The sequence below is a fragment of the Alexandromys fortis genome, unplaced genomic scaffold (genome assembly GCF_014885135.2).
Source record: "Alexandromys fortis isolate MF-2015 unplaced genomic scaffold, M_Fortis_MF-2015_v1.1 scaffold_16, whole genome shotgun sequence".
In the NCBI taxonomy this organism is placed as follows: domain Eukaryota; kingdom Metazoa; phylum Chordata; class Mammalia; order Rodentia; family Cricetidae; genus Alexandromys; species Alexandromys fortis.
The window spans coordinates 12,174,792-12,202,335 of record NW_026067893.1 but is presented as its reverse complement, the minus strand read 5'-3'; the positions used below and the strand labels follow the sequence as shown (position 1 = coordinate 12,202,335).

The window sequence follows — 27,544 nt, the reverse complement described above, 5'->3', positions numbered from 1 at the left end:
CGAACTCTCAGCTCTTTCTCATCCCCAGGGCCCAGGAACCAGAGTCATGTGTGCTCTTGGATCCTGTGCACAGGTTGTGCCTGGGTGTCTGGGAGCAGAGTGAGCAGCGGTGGGAACAGTATACCTTTGGTGCCTGGTGGTCCCATAAGTCCTTTGTCACCTGCAAGGGAAACAGATACCTTGGTGGCTAAGTTCGTGTGGGGATGACCAGGAAGGGTCAGTGCCTGACTCTGATGAGTTTCCCGTCCATCTTGGTTTCACCTCCCCTTCTTGCACTTCGTAGCTTGTGGGTCATGTCCATCAGATCTCTCCGAGCCCTGAACCCCGACTTCTCTCTTGAATGAGAGATCTCTACAGAATCCTTTGACTCCCTGCCCCTCCCCCAGCTTACCTTTGACACCAGGGAGTCCCACTTCACCTCGGAGTCCTTGGGGACCCACAGAGCCTGCCCCACAGAGGAAAACAGACCATCAGGTGAGTGTCCCATCTTTGGAAGGGATGGACACACATGTATACTTGTGCGTGCACACACAGATGCACAGCCCTTTCTTTACCACAGAAGCAGAGGATTTTCACAAGAAGCAGCACACTTACCTGGGGGTCCCTGGGGACCAGGAGAGCCATTGGGACCTGAGAAACAGGGGAGAGACAATCAGAAAGCCAAGGACTGGCTGGGACAGTTTACCCTAGTGTCAAGGGCAGGTGAAGTATAAGGACCTCATTCTAAGGGCCTTGCGGTCCTTGCTAGGACAGTACACCAGAGGGTTGGGTGCTGACCCTAGTACCATGTCTTCCCTTTAGGGGAGGCCAGAGCTTGGCAGGGTCCAGAGACCTTCACTTCTTCCTAAGATCCTGAGGGCAGATCTGAGGTGAAGAGAAGAGGCTGCAGCTGGCCATCAAGCACTTGCTGCATTTTGTGTGTGTATCTGGGTCCAGTCAGGGCATCATCTGGTTTCTGGGTCCTGGTATAATCCATCCAGTTGCTTAGACACCACTTAATGTGGCCACTGAACAGAAACAGAAATGTGTCCCAAGCCCCACTATAAAGTCAGAATCATAGCCCAGAATCTTGACGCTCAGAAGCTCCTTTTGGAAGAAAACTTTGTGGCCATCCTGTACAAATCTGGGGTTGCCAAGCAGCACTCTTGGAGAGCCCAGGACCTCTTCCTCTGAATGCGGACCCTCCCTGCAAGCTTGGGGTGGTCTTTCTGACATACCTCTGGGACCCACAGAACCTGGGACACCCGGAAGGCCCCGAGGGCCTTGTTCTCCAGCAATCCCTGAGGAGAGATAGAAGAAACTTGTAGAGAAAGCCCCAACCCTAGTTTGGCAGTCAGGTTTGGAAGCGAGATTTCCCACTCTGCCAATGAACCAGGGACCATTTGGTACCTCTGTGAGGCCACTCTTCCGTCACAACCTTCATTTCCCACCCAGAGAGGTCTCGCACATAGCGAGCGCTCAACAAATACTGGCTCATTCTAAGGGCCGTTGTGGGTCTTTGCCAGGACTGCCCGTCAGAGGATCCAGCAGTGACTTTACTTGAGCGACCCTTTTATTTTTTAAGAGAATGTGGCCCCGAAACCTTCCCTTCAGTGTTCTGGCACCAAACAACTCCTGGTGCCCTTCTCAGTTTCCCCATAAAGTCAACCTCATGGTTAAGGAGCTGAGTTCCAAACCTCCCCAGCCCTCTGAGGTGCTCGGCTTCTGACTCAGGCCTTCTGCCTTTGGCCCTGCTAAGTCTCGACCCTCATAGGCCAGGGAGCTTCACCTTCACCCACATCTGGCTGTGCTCCTGGCTCTGCTGCCCTCTGTTCTCTGCCTTGACCTGGCTTCGCTCCTCACCCTCTCTGGAAAGGTTACATCCCTGAGACCTCTTTCTCTGGTTAAGTCCCCAGACCACAGCCTGTTTCTTAGCCTGGCCATACTCATTGTTAGTGATGTCTCGACAGGGTTTAGTACAGAGCTTCTCCACTGTCCACCTCTGCAGGTGCTCGGCCCGTGCCGCCCCAAAGCGTGCAGAAGGAAGGAAGGAAGGATGCAGCTAGTCCTCTAGGCGAAGGTGTCACCTCTTACCTCGGTCCCCTTTCTCTCCAGACCCAGGAGGCCCAGGTTCACCACGAGGTCCCATGGGGCCTTCTAGTCCTCTCTGGCCTACGGGTCCTTCCATGCCAGGATCTCCTAAAGATGGACATGGCCAGCCTCACAGTTAGAATTCCATGCCAGGGCCACGGACAGCCCCTCCGCAGCCGAGGGATGGCTCAGAGCCTCTTCCAGGCCTCTGCTGTTTGTCTTGCCCTGCAGCCTCGCTCAACCCAGGACCAGAGTAACCCAGTGAGTACATAGAATCCCCCTACCTTTGTCCCGAATCTGCAAGCAGCTTTTCAGTACACCAGGAGTAAGAAGCCATCTTTATGTGGGCTTTGCCCTGAGGCCCTGCGTGGCTTGCTGCCTGAGGCCCCCCTTCTGCCTCTTTAGCGTCCAGCTTCCTTATCTACCCAGTGTTCTTTGAACTTGCTGTTGGGGCCTTGGCTTTGGCTGCCCCCTCTGCTCAGAAGGTGTCCTTAAGTCTTATGCTGGCCACAGCCTCTAGCTCTTCAAATTCCCTATTTAACTTCCTGCCTTTCTCTGTTGTGGTCATTGTTGTCTTCTAAAACAAGATCTCCTTAATACTTTAAAAAAGGGCGAAGAGGAAAGAAACGACTAGAAAAGGGGCTCTTACCAATGCTGCCCTTTTGTCCCTTTGGTCCTTCTGGGCCTGGGTGGCCTAGGGGCCCAGAAATACCTGCAGATATATAAGAAGACCCCAGTGTGTATTTCCTCCAGAGCTGGCAGCTACGACTGAGCTTACCCAACCCAACATGAGAGGTGTGTAATCACTGCAGGTTACCCACCTGGCAACCCGGGGAGGCCTCGGTCTCCTGTTGGGATGAAAGAAAAGGACACATCAGATGGAGAACGTGGCCTGTTCCCCTAAGGAGCTGCTAGAAGGTTCAGTTGGGCCTTCCAGGGGGCAAGTGCATCCAGTTATGTTCAAATTGTTGCTAAACCATGAATACATCTTTCCATCATTAGGCTCCGTGAGTTGCTTGGGACATAATTAGAGTGGAAATACGGTGTTTTCCTGAGCTCTGCGGTACGCGGAAGTCCTGTATGTCACTTGACTCATCAGGCTGGGGCTCCAGAACCACCAGCTCCCATCCTAAACAGGATCAGGACGGGTGTCGAATTGTAAATCTTGGAAAGTGGACTTAGGTAGGGATCCGGGGTGTGTGTGCTGAGGTTGGAAGTGTGTGGGAACCATGAAGGAGCTACACAGGGGAGAAGGGCAGGCAAATGGAGGAACCCACTTCCTGCTTGGTGTCTCTTATATATTCAAGTGAGTTAGAACAGAGCCAAGGATGGAGGTGAGCCTTTCCTAGGGAAGGTACCCCTGGGTTCAGGATCCCTTGGGGTGATGAAGACGGAAGGTTCCTGGGCCTCCACATCCACTTAATCAGAGGCTCTGGGAGGGGCCAGGGTCTTTATGTAGTTCCTTCCCACTCTAGAGGTGACAAGACGCTCAGCGATGTGATTCAGGGAAAGCTGGTTTGGGTCCAGCGAGGGGTAACAGGACAGGCAGACTCCTCCTCAGGCAGGTGCCGACAACCGCTTATTAAAAGGCCTTTCTCAGCCTGAGGGTTTTCCTGCTTCCTTTAACCGCCCCCTCCCCAGGGCTTAAGGTAAATTGTCTTTGGAATAGTTACCTTTAGGGCCTTGACTTCCCATGTCACCTAAAACCAGAAAGACAGACACTGTGAGATGGTATATTAACCAAGAGCTGCTTTCTCACCCGTGTTTCACGGTCATTCCCAACATGGGAACCACATATCATGGCGAGAAGACGGGGCCCTGTTAGGGCCCTCGGCGCAGACCACTAGGCTTCTCCTGGACAGTGCCCAGGCTCCCAACCCTGCTGTGATGTCTGACTAGAAAGTTAATTCCCAGCTTCCTGACAGACAGGTGTTATCTGCATTCACCCATTTGCACAAAGAGAAAAGGATTCCAGTCCCGGGGAATCATGCCTCCCCTGCAGACATGAGAACAAGGGAAAGCTTGGGTCACCCCATCCCAATACCTTTTGGACCAGGGTTTCCTCTGAGATTTCCTACAAAAAAGAACAGACCTTGAGTCAGTCAGTCACACATACACACACCACCACCGCAAGTGGGGATCCCAGCCCAGCTCCATCTTGTCTCTTAGGGTGATGGAGGATAGCATGGGAGGAGAAGAGAGGCTGAGGAGTGTCCCCGGGACAGGCGTAAGGCCACCCAGGCCCCCAGTTCTGGGCCGGCTGGCCTTGTTTCCGGCCTGCTCTCACCGTTTTCCTGTTCTTTCATCAGCTTGTCCCTCACGAAGAGCCAGATCACCTCCTGGCTGCGGCCATCCAGCTCAGCTTTGCCTACGCCAGGTCCCAGGCCGGGCGCCTCGCTCAGAAGGCGGTCCTTGCTACTTCTCTCCACCTTGTCTTCAGAATACTGCACCCTGGTCTTCTCCAGCTCGTCCACCCGGGCTTTGAGCTTCCTCACCTCCTCCGCTGTGATGGACACACGAGGCCCGTCCGTGAGGGCTGGGTCTGCCTCTTGCCCTGGGGCCCTGGGCTGGGGAAGGGGCTTCTGCACACTCCGGGGCACACAATTCAGGAATACCCATGCAGATATAGTCCTGTGGCCAATAGGAGCTAACATCCTCCTGAGCTTCCTGAAGCCTGGCTCTGTCACTACCCAAGCTGAATACAAGGCTGGCTCTCCTTCCTCTGGGAGGTGGAGAGAGAGAAACAGGGAAAAGGAGGTAGATGCTCAGGAAAGATAAAGGTTGAAAGGACCCTGAGGCAGTGAGGCCCTAAAGGCCATCAGTGCAGGAGCCTAAGGAGGAGCCAGGACCTTAGATTCCCAGTGTCCTGCTTGAGACTTGGACCAGATGCCTCCAGGGGCTGTTTCCTCTCTGTAGGAAAACAGCCTTTGCACTGGCTAGCAACCTCCAGCTCCTGGGCCCTAACACTTAGGGCTGCTTGCGGTTTCCTGACTCTAAGAAGGGGGAGGAGGGCTGGGGACTTCGTTCAGGCTCTGGGGCCTTGGCACCTACCCAGAGCAATGAGGCCGAAGAGCAGACCCAGCAACAGCAGCCAGGTAAGCAGCAGGCCCAGCAGCCACTTCCACCAGCTGCAGCAGGAGCCGCAGGGGCACCAGGCAGGTGCAGCCCCCCATGTTCCTCCGCCACCAGCGCCACCGCTGCCACCACGGCCACCACCATGGGCGGCGCCTCCACCTCCTCCTTTGCCTCCACCACCACCGCCACCTCGGTCATAGCTGTGGTTTTCTGTGGAAAAAATAGGGAGGCTGAGTTGAATTCAGGAGGCTCCTGTCTGTCTCCCTTCAAAATTGGTGACGTCACGTGGGTCGGTTCCGGAGGGTTTGAGTTTTGTGAGGCTTTTCAGAAGCATAGAGATACGACTGAAAAGGAAGTCTGAAAACCCCGGGATTTGGCTGTGTGACTCTTAACAAGAGTTTTTATAAAATGAGGTCAAACTGATTCGTAAAACAGTTAAAATGAGATTCTTAAGGAGTGGAGGATGCAGACCCCAGCGCGGGCTTTAAAACATTTTCATTGTTGGGGATGTCACATGCATGCACGTACGATGCCTACCTCTGATTAGGCCTAAACCCCCATCTCAGGTCACTAAGCCTCATTTGACACAGCTCACCTTTGGTGGTTCCCACTTATTACCAAAACCTAAAATTATATTTTAAATGTAAGAGCTGGCAGTTGTCTTGGAGGTGGGAACTTCATGCACTTCTTTCACAAGGTGAGGGAGGAGAAGAGGGAAGGGGCAGAGGGCTGGAGCAATCACGGGATGATCATCCTGGGCCTGTTGTGTTGTACCTGCCCTGGTGGGAGACTCTGGGCCTCAGGGAGCATGGCGGCTGGCCATTAGGAGCTGGGGGGCCCTGGAGCATCATCTTTGTGACCCCAGCCTGTCACTCCCATTTTCCATCTTTCTCCCTTTTGAGCCTGTAGGAGGCCAGATCTGGGTAGCTCATGTGTGTACAGGCTCCAGGCAAGGGCCACCTCTGTCCCGCTAACTATGGCCAACCACGCGGATCTTTCACAGCAGGGTCCCCCAATCTTACTCACCTACTGAGGTGACCTTGCTCTTTGTGGACGCAGCATTTAGGTCTCCTAAAAGTACAGACACAAGTTGGGAGTTGGACTTGAGGACTGGAAAAGCACACAAGCACACATACATGTACTCCCACACACTTGCAACCACACATGTGCACCCACACACATGTGAATCCCCACACACGGCACCCCCACAATGCACCCTCCACACATGAACCCACACAGTGTCCCCCACATGGTGTACCCCCACATGCACCCACACACACATGTACACCCATACACACACGAACACACACACACACACACAAACACACACTTCCACATAAAAGCTGCGACCTCCTACGCAGCTAGTCCGAGGAGGGCTGGATCCTATGTTCCTAACACATTCTTGGGGCTGCCAGTGGACTGTGAGCATTGTGGTCCCAGAAGACGGAGAAATGAGGTGTGGCTTTATTTCGCTAGGTGGACAGGGTTGAATTTCTCTTACCATTTATATCTGCCTTTAGGCAGGTGTCAGCCACATATGCAGCCTGCTTTTCTTTTTTCAGGGTGTCCTCTGAAAAAGAAGCTGTGCGCAGAACCAGTGATAACCTGGTCTAACCCCCCATCCCCTCCCCACCCCTACCTCTTGCCTGTCTCTTCACTCTCCCTGCCTGCTCGTATCCCCTCCATCCTGGGAAGACCCAGGTTAGCCTGATAGGAAGCTAGTCCGGTGTTGCTGGGCTAATCTCCTTCTCTGGGGCTGTGGCTAGACTCCCACTGTGCACAGACTCCCATGTTTTCCTAGCTTATCTGCATTCAAGGCAGGTCCAGGCAGGTATTTTTCATCAAAATGGAATCCCGGTGGCTTATGACTAACTTGGCTCCAACTGCCTTCCTTGTAAGAGCCCTGGGCCTCCTGTACAGTCTGCCCTTCTGAAGCCCACGGCACCCAAGCTCTGACTTACTTGAAGAGATGCTGGCAGGGGAGGCAGTGAAGACCTTCCCGCTGTCCTTGGTCATGATCAAGAGCTCCATCTCCTTCTTGGCAGGTACGTTGTCTTTCTCCAGAATCAGGAACTTGCAGTCTTTATGCAGGAGGTCATCACTCTGGACACTGGTGGTGTGGGCTGTAGAGGAAAGCCATGGGTGAGGGGGAAGGGAAGGATGCCAAGGAAAGGAGAGGAAGCCGGAGGAAGGAAAGAGGGTTCCCCAGTGTGTTGGGGGGCTCCTCTTTTAGACAGCAGTGCTGTGAAGTACCTTGGGGACCGGCTAGGTCTGGCCATCACGAGGTTGGGACAATGATGGACATATTGGGGACTGGTCTATGGGGCCACCTCTCTATCTGAAGACATGGGGTCTTCATTGACCTTGCCAAGGTCTCTTTCATCAGCCAGGCCCTTCCTTAACTACCATAATAGACTGGCTTTACCATCCTGGGGAGGCTTTTTCTGACCGTCCCCCTAAAGCTCTGCCCTCTCATACATGGGCCCCAGGTCCACCACATCGCTTGCTTGCTTAGGAATCATGTCATTTTCTGTCATTGTCTGGTGCACTTTGTCTTTGCGATTGTCACTCGCTGCTCCATTGGCACTACCTTGCTCTCACCACGACACTACACGACTCTGTCCTCTCTTGTTCACCTGGAAAACCAAACTGCCTGTCTGATACTAAGTGGGTGCTTGGTAACGTTTTATTTTAAATGAATGAATTGCTGATCAGAAGGAGACACAGCAGGACCTAAGCCCTGGAGGAAATAGCTCATTGCATGGGGTGAACCCACATCCATAGTCTATATAGGAAGCAGCTTCAGAGGGGCCCCCAGCTTCTCAGAGATCCCAGGTAACAGAAAGCCAAGAGTTTCTGGATAAGTATGGTGGCTGGAATATAACAGCAGGCAGGTGTAAGCGGGGTGGAACTTCCTGCTCCAGGGAGGAAGATCAAGCCAGCTCATCCCTGCAGAAACATCCTGAGACCTTCGAGAGGAGCTGCGTTTGTGGGTCTCAGAACACCCATGCACGGGTTAAGATCTTTCCCAGGACACCGTGTGTCGTAATGGCACCTCTCCCATGTGCAACTGGGGCCCTAGATGTTGGTAATAGCACTCACTGGCAGAGGTGGACACACCGGTGCTGGTGACAGTGGGGGGCTGCGGTACGTTTTTCTTCACACCATATGCTACAAGAGAGAAAGCGCCAATGAGTTGGGCTAATGTGGTACGGTGGCGTGGGAGCGGTCTGATCAGCTGAGAGAAAACACGTGAAATCAATTCTCTCCAGCGGGGTGTGGTGGGGTGGCTTAATTTGCTGTGTCTTTTCCTAGTTCCTAAGCCCACTTCCTTCAGGAAGTCCTCTTTGGCCTCACTCTTCACTTAATCCCTGCTGTTTTACAGGACTGTTATAACTTCCCGTGGGTTGGGCGTTCTACTCCAGCTAAGGAGTAGGCAGGTTAAACGCAGGAGTCGAGCATCACCGCGATTCCTTCCCCTGCTCTAGCCCCCAGGTCTGTACAGGCGCAATGGCCTGGGTGGAACAACATAAAAACAACCACGGAGCTTTATCTGAAGTGGCAGTGGCTGCAAAAGATTGACTAATGAGCTGGAGAGACCACCTGACCAGCTGGGCTGAGAGACACACGGGAGTGAGATGTCTCAGGGTGGACGTGCTGACTTTACAGGCTCCCCTGTATACTTAACTCACAGCAAAGACAGTAAGGGATGAGGGTTGACATCTTAGGCTGCGGGGGGGGGGGGGGGGGGGGCTGGTTTACTGGTGGGAAAGTTCTTTTGGTCCTTTTAATTCTCTGTGAAAAGGTGTGTCGTGAGTTGTAGCGTCTAAGGGGTGCCCATTCCCAGTTCCTGAGCCCCACACATGGGCTACCAACCTGTGGAAGTGGTGGTTGTGCCGTGGGCTAGGACAGAAGAGCTGGGGGCCAGATTGTTCTGCATGCCAAACACTGCGAGAGAAACCGAGAACGAGCGAGAGTCGTGAGTGGGAGGATGCCCTCGGGATGCCGCAAGCATCCTGAAGCTGCCGGTCATTTCCCGGAAAACTGCTTTTACCAGGGGCATGCTCTTAGAAACATGGTCATCTTCCACCAGAATAAACTTTATCTATGGTTGTTTCAGAGTAAGGGCCATGTGACTAAATAGCAGTACGTCACATAGGGCTGACAAGCACTACCGCAGCCCCTGAAAATCCTGTCCCTGTCGCCCTCTAGGCTAGTAGGTTCGCTGTGCGGGGACCGGATGCAGACACACTGAGCCCAGAAGCACGAACACAGCACGTTTCTCCCTTTCTTTTGAACTCCTTCCTCTGACTCTAACACATAAACTCCCTGGTCTCCCCTCCCTTTGAGGCAGCGTATCTTCTTCAAGCCATATGCTGCAGGAGAGAAAGCACCAATGAGCTGGGCCAGCATGCGAAGATGGCTTCCACGGCTCGGGAGCCCTGTGATCAATTGGACACAGGAAATCAACTCTCTCCAGCAGTGGGGGTGGAGGGCTTAATTTCCTGTTAGTTTCCTACTTCCTCGACCCACTTCCTTCAGGAAGTCCTCTCTGACCTCGCTCTTCACTAAGGGGTTGGCAGGCTGAAGGCAGGAGCCGAGCATCACCACGTCCCTTCCCCTGCTCTAACCCCGAGGTCTGCGCAGGCACAGTGGCCTGGGTGGCAAAACATAAAATAACCACTGAGCTCTGTTTGAAGTGGTTTATTTGAAGATCCCCTTTTGAGACAGCACAACTCTATGCAACCCTGGAACTCACCACACAGATCAGTATAGTCTTGAACCCAGAGAGCTACCCATCTCTGCCTCTGGAGTTCTGGGGTTAAAGGCATGCACCTGCTAAATCCTTGCCCCAATTTTGACTCCTAGGCTTGATTGTTGACTTAACTATCAACTTGACATAGCCTAGGATCATCTGGGAAGGATTGTCTACCTTGAGCTGGCTTGCTGACATGTCTGTGGGGGACTGATCTTGATTGCCTTATTACTGGTGTGGCTCCCAGAGCCTATGAGGAAACTTTGGTTCCAGGTGATCCCATGCCCTCTTCTGCCCCCTGCAGGCACTTCACATTCATGATGAACAAACATCCATGCAGATAGAATGCTCGCTCACTCAATAGAAAAATAAATAATTTCCAAAATAGTATAAGAGGAAGAGGTGTCGAGGAGGCGGCACTGACCTGAGGAGCAGCTGCTGAGTCCGGGGAGCAGCGTGGGGGAGCACGATGCCATGTTATTCGGTACTCCAAAGACTACAGCGGGGAAAGAGAAGACAGTTGACAGCAAGACTCAGGCAAGGCGGAACTCACATGCTGTGCATACACCAGAACAAATGCTGGGAGCTGGTTCCAGCGTTCTGTTACATTATTATCTGGGATAGCTAGACCCAGAGTAGACAAGTGGGTCCAGTTAAAGGTTCTCTTCTTAGTGGCCCCATCTTATAGAGTGGGATCTCTAAAAATTACTTGATTGGTCCAAGGGTCCCCCAATAAAATCACACTCATTGATATGTGGTGTCCTTATGTATTTTTAGCGTTCTTTTACATTATATTTCTTCTGATACTAAGTCTTATATGTTCATTCTATTAAAAAAATACCTTCTGGGTTAAATTGAAATGAACAATGTTCCAGTGGGAAATGCTTTGGACATCTGGGCATAAAAAAACAAAAACAACCTTCCCAAGAGGCCCTGGGGATGGCACCCTGATGGGGGAGAGTCTTCTGATTTGTGTTAATTTCATTGGTTAAATAAAGAAACTGCCTTGGCCCTTTAATAGGACAGAAAATTAGGTAGGCAGAGTAGACAGAACAGAATGCTGGGAGAAAGAAGCCGAGTCAGTGAGTCGCCATGATTCTCCCACTCCAGACAGACGCAGGTTAAGATCTTTCCTGGTAAGCCACCTTGTGGTGTTACACAGATTATTAGAAATGGGTTAAAGCAAGATGTGAGAATTAGCCAGTAAAAGGCTGGAACTAATGGGCCAGGCAGTGTTTAAAAGAATACAGTTTCTGTGTAATTATTCTGGGGCTAAGCTAGCCGGTGGCGGGAAGCAGCCACCACTCCATACTACAGTGCCCACCGAGGGAGCTCTTCAATGACAGAGTAGAGCTGCAGCGGTCCCCATTGGTCCCCATTCTGGGAGGGAGAAGGGAGGTGCAGCCCACACCTTACCCGATCCTGTTGAGTAGGCGTTGGTGTTGAGGAGGGAGGAGCTCTGGGCTGTCATGTTGTTGTGATAGGTCCCCATGGAGGACCCTGCGGGCAAGGTGGATGACCACATGTGGGAGGGGAGGTTGGTGTCCAGTACTGTCGCGTCGTAGGTTCCTGATACTGGAAAGAGAAACACACATGTACCTCACCATGAGAGAGATGGACACTCCTGCTGGGGGATTTAGCTGGGTACCACATCCTCAGAAGACAGCCAAGCAGGCGGATTAGAGTGTCCCGCTCAGACATTCACAGTGTGGAAGAGCAGACACTCTGTGCTTTCCCGACTCTGGTAAAGCTGAAGAGGCACATCTTTCACACTGTTCCCAACTCCTGGTGACAGCCTGGGCTGTGGCACTTACCTGAGTGGGAGCTCGCGGTCACCGTTTTGGTCTCTACGGTGCCTTTCTTGGGGATGGGGAGAGTGTTGGAGGTGTTCCTGGTGGGACTTGCACTTGCAGATCGGCTCCCCTTAAGCAAACGTTTGACTTCATCCAGCTCTGTCCCTGCAAAGAACCCCAGACTTTCCCATCAGGCCCTGGACCCTTTCCTAAGTCCAAAGTTCAGGGAAGGAATGCCGATGGCATTCTGATATCAGAGAAGTTGGTATCTGTCCCGTAAGTGGAGACATTTCCCATTAGCTTTGCAGTTTTTGAATTTTGACTATTTGTAGCTCCTATGAACCTGCCAGTTTGCCGCTGGGACAGCCTCATAAGTACAGGGCTTCACACACACAAATCAGAGTCCTTGGAGGTATTTCCTCGCCAGACTCATTGGGGTGACTGTGACCTGGAAGACACTGTCATCTGGGATAGGGCAGTTAGAGGGCTAGGCTCTTTTAAGAAACTAGCTTGACAATTGGCTTTCCCCTGAATATGGGCGACCTGGTATGCCTGCCAGTGTCGAAAGGGATTCGGGGGAGTGCACGTTATCCCCTAACTCCTCGGCTCTGCGGTTCCTCTGCTTCTGATTTACTCTGAGACTTTCCTGGGTGCTGTCATTGAAGAAGGACAGTGACCACTTACATCTGGTGGATGGTGAAGCACTCTGCAGTCGAACCCGAATTTCGCTCTCTGTACAAGGGGAGAAAAGAGAAGGAGAGGCTATGGATGAAGGTGTCTGCATCACTGTCCTGCACCCCAAGTTCTGAAAAGAGTGTGACTCATTGGGCTACTTTGTGTGGCTACAGAAGGGATGTCCTCTCTGCCATAGCACTTGCCAGCTGACTCCTAGATACCTGAGACTTCACACACCCCAGGCTGAGCAAGGAAGCCCTGCTTGTCACCACCCACCTCACTGTTGCCAGTATCTTTCTGCCTCCGAGGGCCCCCAAGATGGGGACATGAGAACTCGAAAACCTCTGACGTTCACTTTGTCATCTAACAGGAAGTCGGTAAGATGGCAGCGTAGAGCTAGCTTCAGCTAGGGAGTGGGCGACTTTTAACTCTCGTCCTAAAGCTGCAGGTGGCTGGTACAGCCCCCAGTGACACACAGTGGGAGCCTAGCCTGGTCACGAAGAACACGCTGAGCCTGCGGAGGACCCTGCCTTCAGTGCAGCCTGACACAAGGCTCCCACGGTTGTGCAGGCCTCTGCTAGGGGGGCTTTCCTAGAGTCTTTCTCTCCTCTGTCTTTCTAGATGACGACTTTAAAGAACTGTCCCTTGCAATAATTTGTCAAAGAAGGGCTTTTGCTTGTCTTGATTGACGAAGGAAATCAGAGCACATCTAGGAGACCAGCTGTGAGGACAAATGTGGCATCCGTATCCCTCAGATTGCCACTGTTTGGTTCCTGCCCATGGAGCTTTGTGGGTCGTTCTCAGATGCCCACTCCTATGCTCACGGAGTTGTCTGAGACTCTGCAGTGCTCCAGGCTCCTCAAGACGAGGGTCTTCTTATTTACACTCATGTGCTCTGCTTCTTGGCTACAGGTTGACAAGTACTATTTGCTCAGAGGGAATTGAACTGGATTCAGTGATGGTACTCACCTCGCGTTTGGCTTCGTCCTCTGGTTGCAGAAGATGCTGAGGAAAAGAGAAAAGTTACCTCAGGCACAGACTTGATATGCTTAATATTTTTGAACTCGGTGATATTTTCACAGTGTCTAAATCCAGATATATATATATATATATATACATATATATATTTAACTGTATAGAAGATGCTAAATAAATGATGCCCAGAGGCCGAAGGGCAAATAATGTTCTTGCAACTCCTTTATGCAATTTAGTTGAGCAAGTGTTGGGCTAGCTGATGCTTAGAGCATTGTGCCGGAGGGGTGTGTGTGTGTGTGTGTGTGTGTGTGTGTGTGTGATGCATTCGGACAAGTGGAAACACTGTCAAACGGACTAAAAGACTGCTAAATCTTTAAGTTTATTAAAGCCTGCCTTGGCTTTCCTAACATAAGCAAATATAGAAAATTATAATCATTATGTAACCACTGGTCCTAACCTCAGTTCATTTGTACATTGAGATTCTAAGAATACAGACCAAAGACTTAAGGTCAAGAGAACACACAGCTCAGTGTGGCACAGGTGTTCTGCGTGGCCCTTGGGAGGGAGCTGGAGAGACGTCCAGCATGTGAACACTGTGACTGATGGTGCTCCTCCTTGGTGGCAGGTCTCTGTGAAGACCATGGAAAGAAGAGTCCCTACAGCTGTTGCTTGGCCTTGGGGGCCCATGTGTCCTGGCATGAACCGTGTACACAGTTTACCATCTTAGCAGCGTCATGAGCAAATGCTGACGACATAAGTTAATAAACTGGCAAGGATGCATCAGGGTGAATGGGAAGCAAGTCAATGGGAGCCAAACTCTGAGAAGAACCCATTTGGCTCCTGGTATCCCCTGGCCAGCATCCATCATTCAGGCATTTCCCCAGCGCCCTGGTAGGGCATTTCACCAGCAAATAAGGAGACGACTTACCGAGTTCCTTCCGTGGGTACTCAGGGGAGGAGTTGCCGCTGGAGCTACCTGGAGAGCAGATGGGACACTTAGTGCAAAAGGCTGCTTACCTCCACAAGGCTTCCTACAGGACAGGGGTGCCGGCTACTATGTCCCATAGCTGGAGGTGTTTCGGGAGGCAATGGGTCGTTCTTGTAGCGGAATTCACCCAAGCAGGGCCTTCCTCCTGCTTTTCTGTCCCAACTGTTGGCATCCCTTTGCTCCCAGTCTGCATTTGGAACCCCAGGGGCACAGCTGTTTCTAGGTTCTTACTTTCACATTGGTGGCAAAGCCTGTCAATTCTGTCTCTTTTATCTCGCACCTCCCAGCCCCCTTTCACTGCTAGAAGCCTAGTCTAGCCCAGATTTCTCCCTTCTCAACCATTGAAGATTTCCTTTTAAGCTGTCACCTGTCGCCGGGCGATGGTGGCGCACGCCTTTAATCCCAGCACTAGGGAGGCAGAGGCAGGCGGATCTCTGTGAGTTTGAGACCAGCCTGGTCTACAAAGCTAGTTCCAGGACGGGCTCCAAAGCCACAGAGAAACCCTGTCTCGAAAAAAAAAAAAAAACCTGTCACCTGTCCATGGCTTTCTGAGCCTCAAATATGATCACCTGTTTGCCTTAAAAACCTCTGTGTGTTCTTATGTGGAGACTAAAATCTAAGCCTAGTACAGAATCTGGGCCTCCCAATCCCTCTTTAGCCCTGGACCGTCCCTGTCTTGTCCTTCCATCTATGAGTATAGTCACGATGCCAAGGCCAAGACCACCTTCATGGAGTCATCCTTGATTTCCTCAGTGGAAAGTAGGAACCTCCTTCTACTCAGTATTACCGCTTCTTCCTGTCACCTTAGGTCGTCTATAGACTATAGGGCCCCTGAAGACAAGATCCGTAAGGCATTTCGCGCAGCATAAAACACAGTAACGAGCTAGTTGGGAAAGCGATTAAGTGAATAAAAAAAAAAAGAATGAGAGAGATAAATGAATGCAAGGCTATTCCAATAATGCGATCAGTAAGAGCAGCCATGCAGTGAGGAGGAAGATGGGTGGAGTGTGGACACAAGAGAAGCCAAGAAGCCAACATGCTGAGGATGAGCGGCATTACACCAGGAAGAGAGCCGCTCCCTTCTGCAGATACCTTCGTAAGTTCCATGGCGGGTCATGTGAGTTTTCCTCTCAAAGGTGGAGCCTGGAGAGTTGGGCAGGGTGGAGGCCGGCGAGTGAGCTCTCCTGTAGCTGGAGGTGGAAGCGTTGCCCCGGATGCTCCCGCCTGCCGTGGGGAAGCCGTGTAAGTGCTAGGGGCACCACCTCACCAGAGATGCTTCCTCAACATCCAAACGCGGTTCTATCAGCCAAATAACCTCCAGGCTACTAAGCGAGGACCCTGAGAGAGGGGCAGGGGGACTCCAGGGGACACAGGAGAAGGAAGGCAGGGTTGCCGTTCCTGCCTTTTCGGGCAGACACTGAGAGGTAAGTTTGACCTCAGACATAGAGTGCGTGGGAGTTGTAAAGATGCCTATAGTTTTCTTGAGGACTTGATGCTGGACCACTGGCTCCTGCTCAGAGGGGCGAGGGCAGGCTCTCCTGAGTGTTGTTTCCCTTGTTATTTCCCCTGCCGCCTCTTAATGGCTTCCAGAGTTGGCTATGTGGTTGGTTTGTTTGCTTTGTCATACTTTTGCTGTGTTTTGTTTTCACGTGGAAGATGGCCTCACAGGGAGCGAGAGGGTCACAGTGGGTGCTTACCGAGCAGGATACTGCAGCTCAGAGCTGCGTGTCATTAGGGCCATGGTTCTCAGCCTTTCTAATGCCGAGACCCTTTAATACAGTTCTTGATGTTGTGATGACCCCAACATAAAATTATTCTCATTGCCACTTCATAACTATAATTTGCTACTGTCATGAATTATCACATAGATATCTGATAGGCAGGATATCTGATATGTGACCCCTGTGGAAGGGTCATTCAGTCTCTAAAGGGGTCGTGACCCACAGGTTGAGAACTGCATTCGAGTTTCTCAGCAGAGCAAATCAGACTTCACCTTTCACTCCTTGTTAGCCCGACTGTAAACCTCAAACACACACAGCCTTTGCTATATGATGTAGCTGAGGTAGAGGGACTCAATGGGAGAGCGACAACCTCCCTCGCAGGCTTCCAAACTGATGACTGTCACCTGCCCTGGAAACTTAGTGAAAATCGAATCTATTTGCTGTAGGTGTCCAAAGCTGGTGATTTGAGAGCCAATCCCTCCCTCGTCATTTGGGTGACTCTTGGGGCATGTGGAATGAACGACAGAGAGGGCAATGGTCCCCCTCATGCAATGACCGCAGACGGTGGTGGATTTCCACTGTTTCTCATCTCTGCTTATCACCCTGACCCTCAGGCCAGATGCCACTTACTTGAGTTGATGTAGCCGCTGCTGCCATGAGTCAGACTTTGTTTCTCTAGCCGACTTCCTCCACCGAGAGAGCCTGTCTTAGCGTATCCATTGCTGGTGCTCCCTTCTATCAAAGCAGGCGACAGTCTCAAGGTGGAGCCTGTCCAGAGGGTCTCCTCATCCTCTGCTCTGTGGAGCCTTCCCCGCCGCCCCCTTTCTCGTCAGACTCCCGCTGGTTGGGATGCCTCGCCTACCACACTCCAAATTCCAAGCGGCCCTTTCCCCACTCCTCATTTTCAGTACAGAAAGAATATCCTGCTTGATGTGAACGAGAGCATGGAAAGTTATCCCACAGGAAAAACAGACCAGACAGACCAGGCCGCTGAGTGACGCGAAGCCCCGCCCCCATCTCAGATGGAAGTTGGGACCCAGACTCAGCAGCCACGAGAGGTGCTGGGAGGATGAGGGGTGGCTCTGGGTTCCACTTGACTAGCTTCTGTCACCCTGCTGTGGCCACGGATGGGTGGGTTCTCCCCACCCCACAGCCCACGTGGGCTCAGGGGTAGTGTTGGGATCTCTGTTGTTAGAATCCACTTAAGAGCTCCCGAACAAAAGTGGACTGAAGTCAAATGCTCAGGGAGCATAGGATTCCCCATATTTTACTGACTATACTAGCAAATCCATAAAGACAGACGCAGACACGGTTCCCGGCAGATGGAGTTCCTAGGGGCCAGGGGGAGCAGAGGGGAGTGGGGCGTAACTGCCAAGACACAAGGGGGTTTATTGCAGGGAGTGATGGGAATATCCTCAAATTACAAGGAAACACACAGTTGCTGCACACTTCCGCAGCAAATCACATGACTTGGACTGGTAGTGGTGTATAATCCAACATCAGCCTAACTGCTAGCAAAAGGCTGTCTCCCAAGCCAGGTGGTGGTGGTGGTGCAGGCCTCTAGCACTAGGGGGGCAGAGGCATGTGCATCTCTGTGAGTTCAAGGCCAGCCTGGTCAATAGACAGAATTAGTTCCAGGATAGCTAGGGCCACACAGAGAAATCCTGTCTCCATCTCCCCCCCCCCCCCCCCCCCGACACAAGAATATATTCCAGAAAGTTTGGATTTTCTCAGTGGGAATACTGTCGTGTTCAAGATCACAGCATGGAGCCTTCACATGGGACCTACGGGGACAAAGCTACTTACTTGGTGGTAAAGATGTGAGTCTTGTAGTTACTGTTTCCGTGATAACTGGAAAAGAAAAGGAAAAGAGGAGACGCTGTAGCTTTTACTGACATTACTGGGTTTTGGCAGGGCCTGGTGTCTGTCATACATTAAGCCCATTGTTAGGCTCAACAAAGCTTTTTACATAGCTGTGTTTTATGAAAAGAAATCTGACCTATTATACATGAAAATATGAGCAGTAACAATGAGGGTCAATGTCCTAGACTATAAATTTTCTCTTTGGTGCCTATGGTGGTTTGAATAAAAATGGCCTCCCATAGGCCCATAGGGAGTAGGACTTTTAGGCCTTGTTGGAGTAGGTGTGGCATTGTTGGAGGAATTGTGTCACTGGGGGTGGGCTTTAAAGTCTCAGATGCTCAAGTCATGCCCAGTGTGGCATTCTTTCCCTGCTGTCTGCAGATCCAGATGTAGAACGTACAACTCCATCTCCAGCACCATGTCTGCCTGTGTGCTGCTAGGCTCCTCACCATGGTGACAATGGACTAAACCTCTGAACTGTGAGTCATCCAATTAAATGTTTCCTCTGTAAGAGTTACTGTGGTCATGGTGTCTCTTCACAGCACAGAAACCCTAACTAAGACAGCACCAAAAGAAGTCCCCCCCCCCCAAAATTGTTAGAGTGGGTTGTCTTGGCACCGAGGCCTCTCACTGACTGCTCCAGTCCAGGCCCAAGTCTGAGTCTGGAAGAGGGCCAGCCTCTCTTTTCTTACAGTCACATACACTATCCCTGCTCTGTCCCTTCCCAGAGATGCCTGGGCCAGCTGGGGCCAGCACCCTGGCTGATCTCACTCCGTTTGCCCTGATGAAGTTGGAGGTGTCTCTGGGATACCGTGATTCATTCTGGAACCCTCCAGGATGTGTGTGAGTGTGGAGGGCAGAGAGAGGATGGAAGCCTGAGTAAGCCACTTTGGGAGGTCAGTAAAATGAGCCATCAGTGAATCCCAGAGGCAGACTTCGAGGAACATCCCCTTATACCACACAACCACAAGTTTCTCCAGTGGCAAGCTTACGGAGACACTAACAGCTTCCCGTGTCTGGGAAAACACTATTCAGAAGTAGGACTCTTTCCTCAGGAGTCAGTCCCCTGAAGTAGCATGAGGCTTGGGTGGATTCCCAAAGCCATAACAGGGTCAACTTTTTGTCTGACTGTGGCCATCAACACACGACGTCCCTCACTTTCGGCCTCATCTGGCTGGAGCCACTGTGTGGGGGGGCATGCGTGTACTATGGCATGTGTGTGAGGGCATGCATGTGCCATGGCATGTGGGGGGCATGTGTGTGCCATGGCATGTGTGTGGGGCATGTGTGTGTGGGCATGCGTGTGCCATGGAACGTGTGGGGGGCATGCGTGTGCCACGGCATGTGTATGGAAATCAGAGAACAGCTTGCAGGAGTTGGCTCTTTCCCTCTACCATGTGGGGTCTGGATTTCACACTTAAACTGTCAGCAGGCCGGCACCTTTACAGGCCAAGCTACCTGACTGGCCCTCACTGCTCTTTAAAGGAGCGTTTTCTGTGTGCCGTGCACATGTGTACAGATGCGGTTGTGCAGAGTGCATGCATGCATGCATGTTTGTTGGAAAGAGGGGTGGAGGAGCAGGGTGCATGGAGATGGTCCAGACCACCGTGTGCCACATGGAGTCAGCTGCTGCTGGGATTCCAGCCTTGCTGCCCATCCATCCCTGTCTGTCACGTGGCAGGTTTCTAATTGGTTCTCTCACCCTCCCAGGAGCACAGGGTTATGAATGCTGTGGAGACCGCACTCAGGACATTAAAGGGAAGGGCTTGTCACAGAAAGGTGACAGCTCCATTTGAATAATGGCCCTTGAGCTCCCAGCAACCTCTCACTGCACCAACCTTAGGGATTTTCTGATGCATAAAAATAAATTATTTCTAGCCTAAAGTTCTAAGTCTGTGGAGCCAGAATTTTTCGTTGTTGTTGGAAATAAATGGAAGTCACACAATAAATGAAAAAGTTTCCTAAATTAGAGTTGCTGGAGAGACAGTCTAAACGCCCCCGAATTTATCATTTGGACAGTTCCACAGAGGAAATGTATGTGATTTCAAGTTTTAGTGTGGATTTCGAGCGTGACACCAGCGTTATTTCAACCTAGTCCCCAAAATAAATAAGACATTCTACTTTTTGATTTCTGTTGTCCTATACCCCTTGGTAGAGAAGAGTTAAATAAAGGAGTTAAACAGACCACAGAGAATCAGGTAGTCATCAAACCACAGAGTACCGGGCAGTTGTAGAAATTCTGCTCATGGAAACTATGGGGAAAAGAAAACCCTTGTTTCCCTCCTCCCTTCTCCCTCCCCTTCCTCCTTTCCTTTCTTTATTTCTCTTTTGTTTTCTGTTGGACTGGGGATAGGGCCCTGAGCCTGGCTCAGAAATGGAGATTTTCATCCCGGAAAAGGATGCAGAACTCCTTTGGTTATAAGCACATGAAAGCAAAAATCGAGAAGATGGCTCCCGGGCAGGCGAAGGAGTGGAGTCTGCCTGCCGAGACCTTTGGAGATACCGGGGTGGCAGTGGACTTAGAGCAGATGATTGCAGCTGTTCCCAAAACAGTTCTGAGTAAGAGAAATCCAAAGAGTCTTACGTCTTTCAGTGACTTCAGTGCCTTCGCGCTTGTTTTTCTTGGTCACATCCATCCCATAGCCACCTGCAGGAACAGAAGTCACTGCGTTTAGCAAGCCTAGCCCCGAAGACACACGTTCAAGCTAATAGCCAAAAACCTGTCCCTAGCACTCAAAGCCTAACTCTTGTGCATACCTTGTACAGGCACCAGTCCCCATCTGGTCATTGATTGTAACAGACAAAACCCAGCAGTTCCCCAGTACAGTCTATCCCTTTTAGAATCTAGTAGGACAGCCTGCCCTCGGCTTCAGCAGCCTGGTCACCCTGACCTTAGTCTAACTATATGGTAGGGTGATGGGGGACCGCAGGATGTGTGCTGAAGTTGTATTGGCTGTGGCATTTTAATGAGCCTTGTAGTGTTCTGTGTTCTAGGGCTGCAAGGTGGGTCCACGGATTAAATACTAGTGAGTAAGGACCAGAGGGTAGATTCCCCGGAGCACTTATAAAAGCCAGGCAGGTATGGTGGCTGTTTGTAATCCCAGCACTTGAGATGCAGAGGACTGGGGATCCCCAGGACAAGCTGGCTTATTAGAGTAGCTACAATTGGCAAGCCCTGGGTTCAGCAAGGGACCCTGTTGTGATAAATACACAGGAGAGTGATGGAGGAAGACACCCATCAGCAGCATTAGGCCTCCACACATCCACACACATCTGTACACACTCACAATCGAGCATTCGTACACAGAGGAGACACGAAAACACCGAGAGCAGCGTTCTGTGCTCAGGGAGGAGCTCTGAACGTATGACCTGCATGCCGTGTTAGAGTTTGCATGTGAGAACAGTGCTTGGTGGATAAAAACACATTCTATACATTCACAGATCCTTATAGTTTGCAAAGTTTGAAGTGTGGTGTTCCTAACAGGCTAGTCCAGAGACTTCCATGCAGACACAAGCAGAAGAAGGCAGGCAGACCAACAGCCTTACCCTGACTCTGCTTTGGAAGGGAAAAGCTCTTGCCTGCTGTGTTCCTGGGCACAGGAGACACAGGCAGGGCTAACAGACATGGTGGTAGACTCGGGCCTGCTGTGGGAGGACTCAGAGCCAGGCTTTCCCCTGGGCCTCTCTTCTGCTAACCTTCCCTTCTCAGTGCTATCTTTTGGTGCAGTGCCGTCTAGATTGTAGACGCGAAGCCATTTCTGCCCAGGCGCCCCCTACAGAGTCTTCTCCTGCACCGCTTCATCTGCCTTTGGGCTTCACGCTGCTGCTCTGCTGCTTTGGCACATGGACGGCCGACTACATCTGCGATGTGTTTGCTTGTTTATTTTTAACTTTGTGGATGGGTATTTTATCTGCATGTCTGTCTGTGCATATATGCATGCCCGGTGCCCGTGGAGGTCAGAAGAGGACATCAGATCCCTTGGAACTGGAGTTACAGATGCCTGTGAGTTGCCGTGTGGGTGCTGGGAAACAAACCTGGGTCCTCTGGAAGAGCAGCCAGTGCTCTTAACTGATGAACTGTCTTCCCAGCCTCACACCATGGTTTTGGTTTGTTTGTTTGTGGTATGTGTGTGTGTTGATTGGGAACCATAACGTTATTTTAATTTCTTTTAAAATCAGAAGGGAAATAAAAACACTTTAATCTGGATTATATTTTTCTTAGGAGATTTTTGGTTTTGTTTGTGATGGAGGAAGGAACGAACAAATGTAAACATGTCTAGGACTCATCCATGCAAGTTGTAATGCAGCCTGAGGCGACTTCCTTGGTGAGACACTGAGGAAGTAAGACCAGCTCAGCAGTTTGTTGGACTGTGCCAAGACTGGCGAGAGTTAGCTTCAGGGCCTGACTGGATATGCTAGCTCCTTGTTCACTGGTGTTTCTTAATCCTAGCTCTAGAGAAGGAATGTAGCGTCATGGAAAAAGGGTAGCTGCATCTGAGATGCCATCAAATGTCTTTTCTGGGACTAAGAGGAATAGCTCCAGAAACAGCTTAATAAGGAAATCTAACCTGGCTGGTGACCGCGCTTGGAAGGCTGGCTGTGCCCTATAGGACTGTGCATGCCAGTCTGTGTGGAGCTGGACACCCTCTTTGAAATCCTTAGCTTAAGAATTAATTATCTCAGGACCGCTGGCATTCTCTCTTGTGTTATTATCACTGCCATCATCATTATCTTTCTTCGAATTGACCATTACCAAGAGCCGGGGGGTGGAGATTTGAGGAGATTAAACATTTCAGTAGAGCCGGATGCTGGCTGGGGCAGTGACTGGCTGTCTAGAATGGTACTTGATCAATAGGAAATATTACCCTGAGATCACTGCTTAGTAAAATGTCAGAATCTTTTACTCCCCGAGGTATCATTTTGATACTTCCAGAAGGGTGCTGATGGAACTGACTGAAGGCAGCTCTGGAAGGGTTCAGTCTCCAGAGCGCCAAAAGCCTCAGTTCTGCTGGGGTTTCTGTATCCACACAGTCACAGGCTTTCCCAGGCCCTGTGGCTTCTTCTAAGGAAGAACTTTCTGTTTCTATAGCAGAAAGCCACAGGTTCCCCGGCTTCCAGAGGCACAAAGAGGTAGACACCCTGCTATGAAGGCAGATCTTTGTGTGGTTTCCTGACTTTTGTGATTTTGAGCCATTTCTTAGCACTTCCTCTGAGTTCCTCTGAGGAAGTTCACTGTGGTAGGCACAGACCTGGGCTAGCATTGTCCCACGGGAGAGAGGTTTTCCTCACAGAACTTCTGTTTCAATCATTCCAAGCTGGTAGTTGTTTTTTAAAGTGTAACATCAGGGAAAAGGAAGTTTGGTCAGGTTCGTGCCCTAGCCTGCCGTCCCTGTCAGTCCTTGGCTGGGCTCTGGAGTTCCCAAAGTACCACTTAATGGGAGCTTTGTCATCTAACGTAATTCTTAACTTCCTGGATGAATGGGCTGCTTCACTAGCATGAAGGCCGAGTTCGTAGCTCAAGTTCTTAACTCCGAAGTTGTACCGATTTCCTTCTGCAGTTCCTCCTAATATTTGTTCATTTTTGCTTATTTATTTTGAGGCAAGATCTCGTTATATAGCCTTGGCTGGCCTGGAATTTGCCGTGCAGCCCAGGCTGGCTTTGAACTCATAGAGATCCACCTGTTTTGGCCTCCTGAGTGCTGAGATTCAAGGAATGCCTCTCATTGATTTTCAAGTCAAACAGTCAGTGTGTGTTGTGATTAAACGCATGCACACATGCGCTGATGCAGTCAAGGTGAATGCCATTTCCAGCTCCTTACACCACTATCTGGGTTTCGAGAACTGCTGCCTACATCCCTTCCTTCTATTGTTTATAAAATCCATAAGAAATCGCTGCCAGCTCCAGGCAGCCCCTCGTGCAGTGGGACCCTGGCGCTCATCCCTCCCGCCTGACTGGTAACTGTTATCGGGCCTCTGTCTCTTTCCCCGCTCCCCCGTGTTTCTCAGCCTCTAGTAATCACCATTCTCACCCCTTCTCTGAGGTCAACCTTTCAGCTTCCCTGTGAGAACGTGCCCACCCACTCTTCTCAGGAGCTGCCTTATACTTATTTCATAGCTAATGCTTAAAAAAAAAAAAAAGTCCAAACAATCCCACGTGACTTTCTGGTACATGAAGACAAAATTTGAAAACAGTTTCCTACTTTGATGAGTATTTTTTTTTTCCCTTTCCACTTCCTTTGGATGGTGTCACATCCGCTTAAAACCATTCAGACAGGGATGTGGTCTAAGGCACACACAAGCAAGGACCAGCTCCTGTCAGTGTGACAACAAACCACGGCCATGATCCTCCAATGACAAACAGAACACCCGTGCTTGATACAGAGGAGATAAATAAATTATCCTCATCATTTCTTTCTTTCTTAGCGTTTAATTTGAGGAATAAATGCTCCTATATTCTGCTAAAGAACCACAGTAATTTTTCAGCATTTTTGTTACTCCAATCTCTGTAGATTTTACATTTTAAAATAAAGTATTATGGAAATTGCTGCAGAATGAGAAAACCATGCCTTGGCCTTTTATCTGACTCCACACAGGAGCCAAGCAGGTTGAAGGTAAGGAAAACCAGAGGCCTGGTGCTCGTGTCGTGGGGTCATGTCATAGGTCATGTCGTGAGTTTGCTACCTAGTAATTTAAGCCTGCGAGATGGCTCAAAGGTTAAGAGCACTGACCGCTCTTCCAGAGGTCCTGAGTTCAATTCCTAGCAACCACATGGAGGCTCACAACCATCTGTAATGAGGTCTGGTGCCCTCTTCTGGCATATAGGCATACGTACCAGCAACACGTATGCATAATAAATAAGTAAATCTTAAAACAACAACCTAGTACATTTGGTCACCTTAGATCTTCATGACCACAGCTAAGACAGCAGTTTGCAATTATGCCAACTCAGCTGTGACTGCCACCACCAATGATGGTGAACAAACCATGCGTCGCAGACAGGCTTCTTTCCATTGGTTACAATCTGTTTGGTAACTTGTTAGGCCTGATCTGTTTCCCAAAACAAAGGGATTCTGTGCAGATTTAAAGCAGAGCTTCTCACTGTCTCTGACCCGTGCATGTTCTGTGAGATTTTCAGGGCCTGAGAGCAAGGCAGACCCCGTTATTATCAGAGGGCATCCATCAGTAGACGGACATGTGATAGTTTTTACTCGGGTCCCTGTCTCAGCTCCAAGGAGGACACAGAAAAGGGAACGAAACAGTACCAGGGTTCCAATACACAGCCTTAAAACCTCCTCATCTTTCGAGGACATAACAGTTCTAAACTCTAGACTGCGGAGTAAGCACTTCTGACAGGAGTGAGATGGCCGAGGCTTGCCCGGCTTTCAAACGTGAAGGGACAGTGTGTTAGCTACTACACCTCTGCTCCAGTTAGACTTAAGCTGGAAAGTCCAAAGCCAAAGCGATTTTTTTTTGAGAGGAGAGGAAAGAGAGGCCAAATTGGCCAGGGAGAGTATATACATAGAAACAGTGTTCTCTCTTCCTCTCTCTTTTTCTCTCCACTCTCGTTCTCTCATTCTCTTTCACACTCCAGTTTGACTCTTGGAAATCCCTGGACCAATTACACCATTCAAAGATTTCACTTTTCCGCAAGTTAGGGATGAGCAGCAACGTCTGCTTAGGCCCCAGAGATTAAGGGAAACCTTGCAGCAACAGAGGCCTGGGGCAGCCAGAAGAGGCTTGGAGCAGTTGGCAGAGGCTGGTAGGAAGAGGGAGACGGAGGGAAGGGGACTGCCACCTGGCAAGAGCAGTTTGCTACAATCATTTTTCAGTTCTGAAGATAATGGAGAAAAGTCATCACCGCCGGGAGAGCCCCATGGCTCTCCGCTGGCCTTCTTGCCTTAGGTGGGTCTTCCTCGGTATTGCTTTAGAAGACCAACCCTAAGCAGCATGCATACATGAATATGTGGCCAATTCTGGCTTCACCCAGAGCTCCAGACAGAAATTCCCTCTTTTTTTTCTGATAAGCATTTTACAGTTGAAAGCAAGCCTCAAACCAAAGTCTCAGAGAAAGGGAAAAGACTCACCTGGCTTCGAGTCTGGAGGGACTGGAAACGGCTTGAAGCAGACACCCTCTCTTTTCTTCTTCGGATACCTTTCTTCTAGAAGTTTGCGGTGCCACTTTTTTTTTTATCCAGGCCCGGCCAAGGTGTGTTAAAGCTGAGTGATCGTTCAAAAATGTTCGCTTCTTCTCTCCCTCTTGTTTCCTTCAGCGCTTTGCTTCCAAACAAGTCCTGACAAAGGTGTGCCGAGCTTTGCCGCCCCGCTCCACCCTTCCAATTATCTGACACTTGCTGGGTTTAAAAAAAATCTGCCTCCAGGAACCAAACTTTGCAGAAGGCAGAAGACTTCTCCTGCCCGCTTATTAACCATTTATAGGCCCGTGGAGAAGGGGAACAAAGGGCTGGCCCATGGGAAATACCCTTCACAGGTTCTCCCTACCTCAGGTATCTGGAAATAACCATAACCTAGCAGTACCTTCCTCCAAACCACAGGGTACCTGAGTCCCAGCACACATGATTCACAGGGCATCTCAGCCCACGAGGGATCTGTGGCCAAAATGCCCGAGGTCTGGAAGAACCACAAAAAATGGGTATTCAAGATCTGTGCCTTTGGCCTCTTTCCTCTGTTCTGGTTCTCACCTGGGTCAAACATGAAGCCATGCACCAGTAGATGCCCGATATGGAGGCGGTTGAGTGGTTGGTGAATTAAGGGTTGCTTCTTGTGAAAGACGTGAATTGATATGTGACAATGACCTCAAAGGAAGCAGCATGTTGGGAATGGGCCACCAATAATGGAGAAAGATGCTCATCAAGAGGGCAAGGGACCTTTTCATTTCAATATGGTTCAGACCCCGTGAGGGCACATGATCATAAGTAGGGCTACATTAGTGACCTTTAGATCAATACATGACAGAGATCCCCTAGGTGAGGGGAAGGGGTAGATTATTCTAGAGCCTGGGCAGAGAACAAGGCAGCTGAGAAGGCTCTGAGGTGGGACAATCATGGTGAGCTAGAGGATCAAGGATGGGGCCAGATTGTGTTCAGCACTGAGAGAAGGGGGTGGTGGCCAGGAAAAGATAGGAAGGCCAAGTTCCCTCTTCATATATGGTTTCACAGCCTAGGCAGGGAAGTGGGTTTCAGTACTGGATAACGTTCTTAAACTTGTAGTCTTTACCGGCACTCTCTGAGTGCTTGAACTGTGGATCCTGGGGGAAGAGCCTGATGGAACTCATTTTCACGTGGCCTTTTATATGCTATTTATTTTACACACATTGTCTTATACAATCCCTATTGCATAAGGGATTGTATTCAAGTTTAAGAACTGGCTTTCACTATTGTCCTGATTTTTATTATTATATGTACTTATTCTCTCTCTCTCTCTCTCTCTCTCTCTCTCTCTCTCTCTCTCTGAAAATTTACACATGTCAAGGTTCAGAGCAAACTCTTTGGAAGTCAGATCTCTCTTTCTCCTGTGTGTGCTCGAACTCAGGCTACCAGGCTTGGCTGTAAGCACCTTCACTTGCTGAGCCGCTGCTCCGGCCTTGTCCTCGCTTTTGCAGCAGAGAGAG

At 50.4% G+C, this 27,544-nt stretch overlaps 1 protein-coding gene across 3 annotated transcripts in view; it reads right to left on the bottom strand.

The window, feature by feature from the left end:
• Positions 1-26,300, bottom strand: part of Col17a1 (collagen type XVII alpha 1 chain) — a 43,381-nt gene extending 17,081 nt beyond the window's left edge. The window contains exons 1-27 of one of the 3 annotated variants that reach the window (XM_050145350.1): positions 26,001-26,300; positions 20,501-20,563; positions 17,860-17,904; positions 16,684-16,788; positions 15,425-15,556; positions 14,273-14,320; positions 13,339-13,374; positions 12,379-12,426; positions 11,716-11,859; positions 11,318-11,476; positions 10,326-10,397; positions 9,022-9,093; positions 8,248-8,316; positions 7,107-7,268; positions 6,647-6,727; positions 6,172-6,216; positions 5,122-5,355; positions 4,358-4,573; positions 4,115-4,144; positions 3,744-3,770; positions 2,892-2,918; positions 2,720-2,782; positions 2,074-2,178; positions 1,218-1,280; positions 595-630; positions 392-445; positions 125-160 (exon numbers count right to left, since the gene is read on the bottom strand). In XM_050145350.1, the coding sequence (XP_050001307.1) occupies positions 125-160; positions 392-445; positions 595-630; positions 1,218-1,280; positions 2,074-2,178; positions 2,720-2,782; positions 2,892-2,918; positions 3,744-3,770; positions 4,115-4,144; positions 4,358-4,573; positions 5,122-5,355; positions 6,172-6,216; positions 6,647-6,727; positions 7,107-7,268; positions 8,248-8,316; positions 9,022-9,093; positions 10,326-10,397; positions 11,318-11,476; positions 11,716-11,859; positions 12,379-12,426; positions 13,339-13,374; positions 14,273-14,320; positions 15,425-15,556; positions 16,684-16,788; positions 17,860-17,904; positions 20,501-20,552 (2,161 nt within the window). In that variant the 5' untranslated portion in view covers positions 20,553-20,563; positions 26,001-26,300. The remainder of the gene's footprint in view (positions 1-124; positions 161-391; positions 446-594; positions 631-1,217; positions 1,281-2,073; positions 2,179-2,719; positions 2,783-2,891; positions 2,919-3,743; positions 3,771-4,114; positions 4,145-4,357; positions 4,574-5,121; positions 5,356-6,171; positions 6,217-6,646; positions 6,728-7,106; positions 7,269-8,247; positions 8,317-9,021; positions 9,094-10,325; positions 10,398-11,317; positions 11,477-11,715; positions 11,860-12,378; positions 12,427-13,338; positions 13,375-14,272; positions 14,321-15,424; positions 15,557-16,683; positions 16,789-17,859; positions 17,905-20,500; positions 20,564-26,000) is intronic. The other 2 variants (XM_050145333.1, XM_050145341.1) reach the window with 2 other exon arrangements.
• Positions 26,301-27,544: the final 1,244 nt, after the last annotated feature.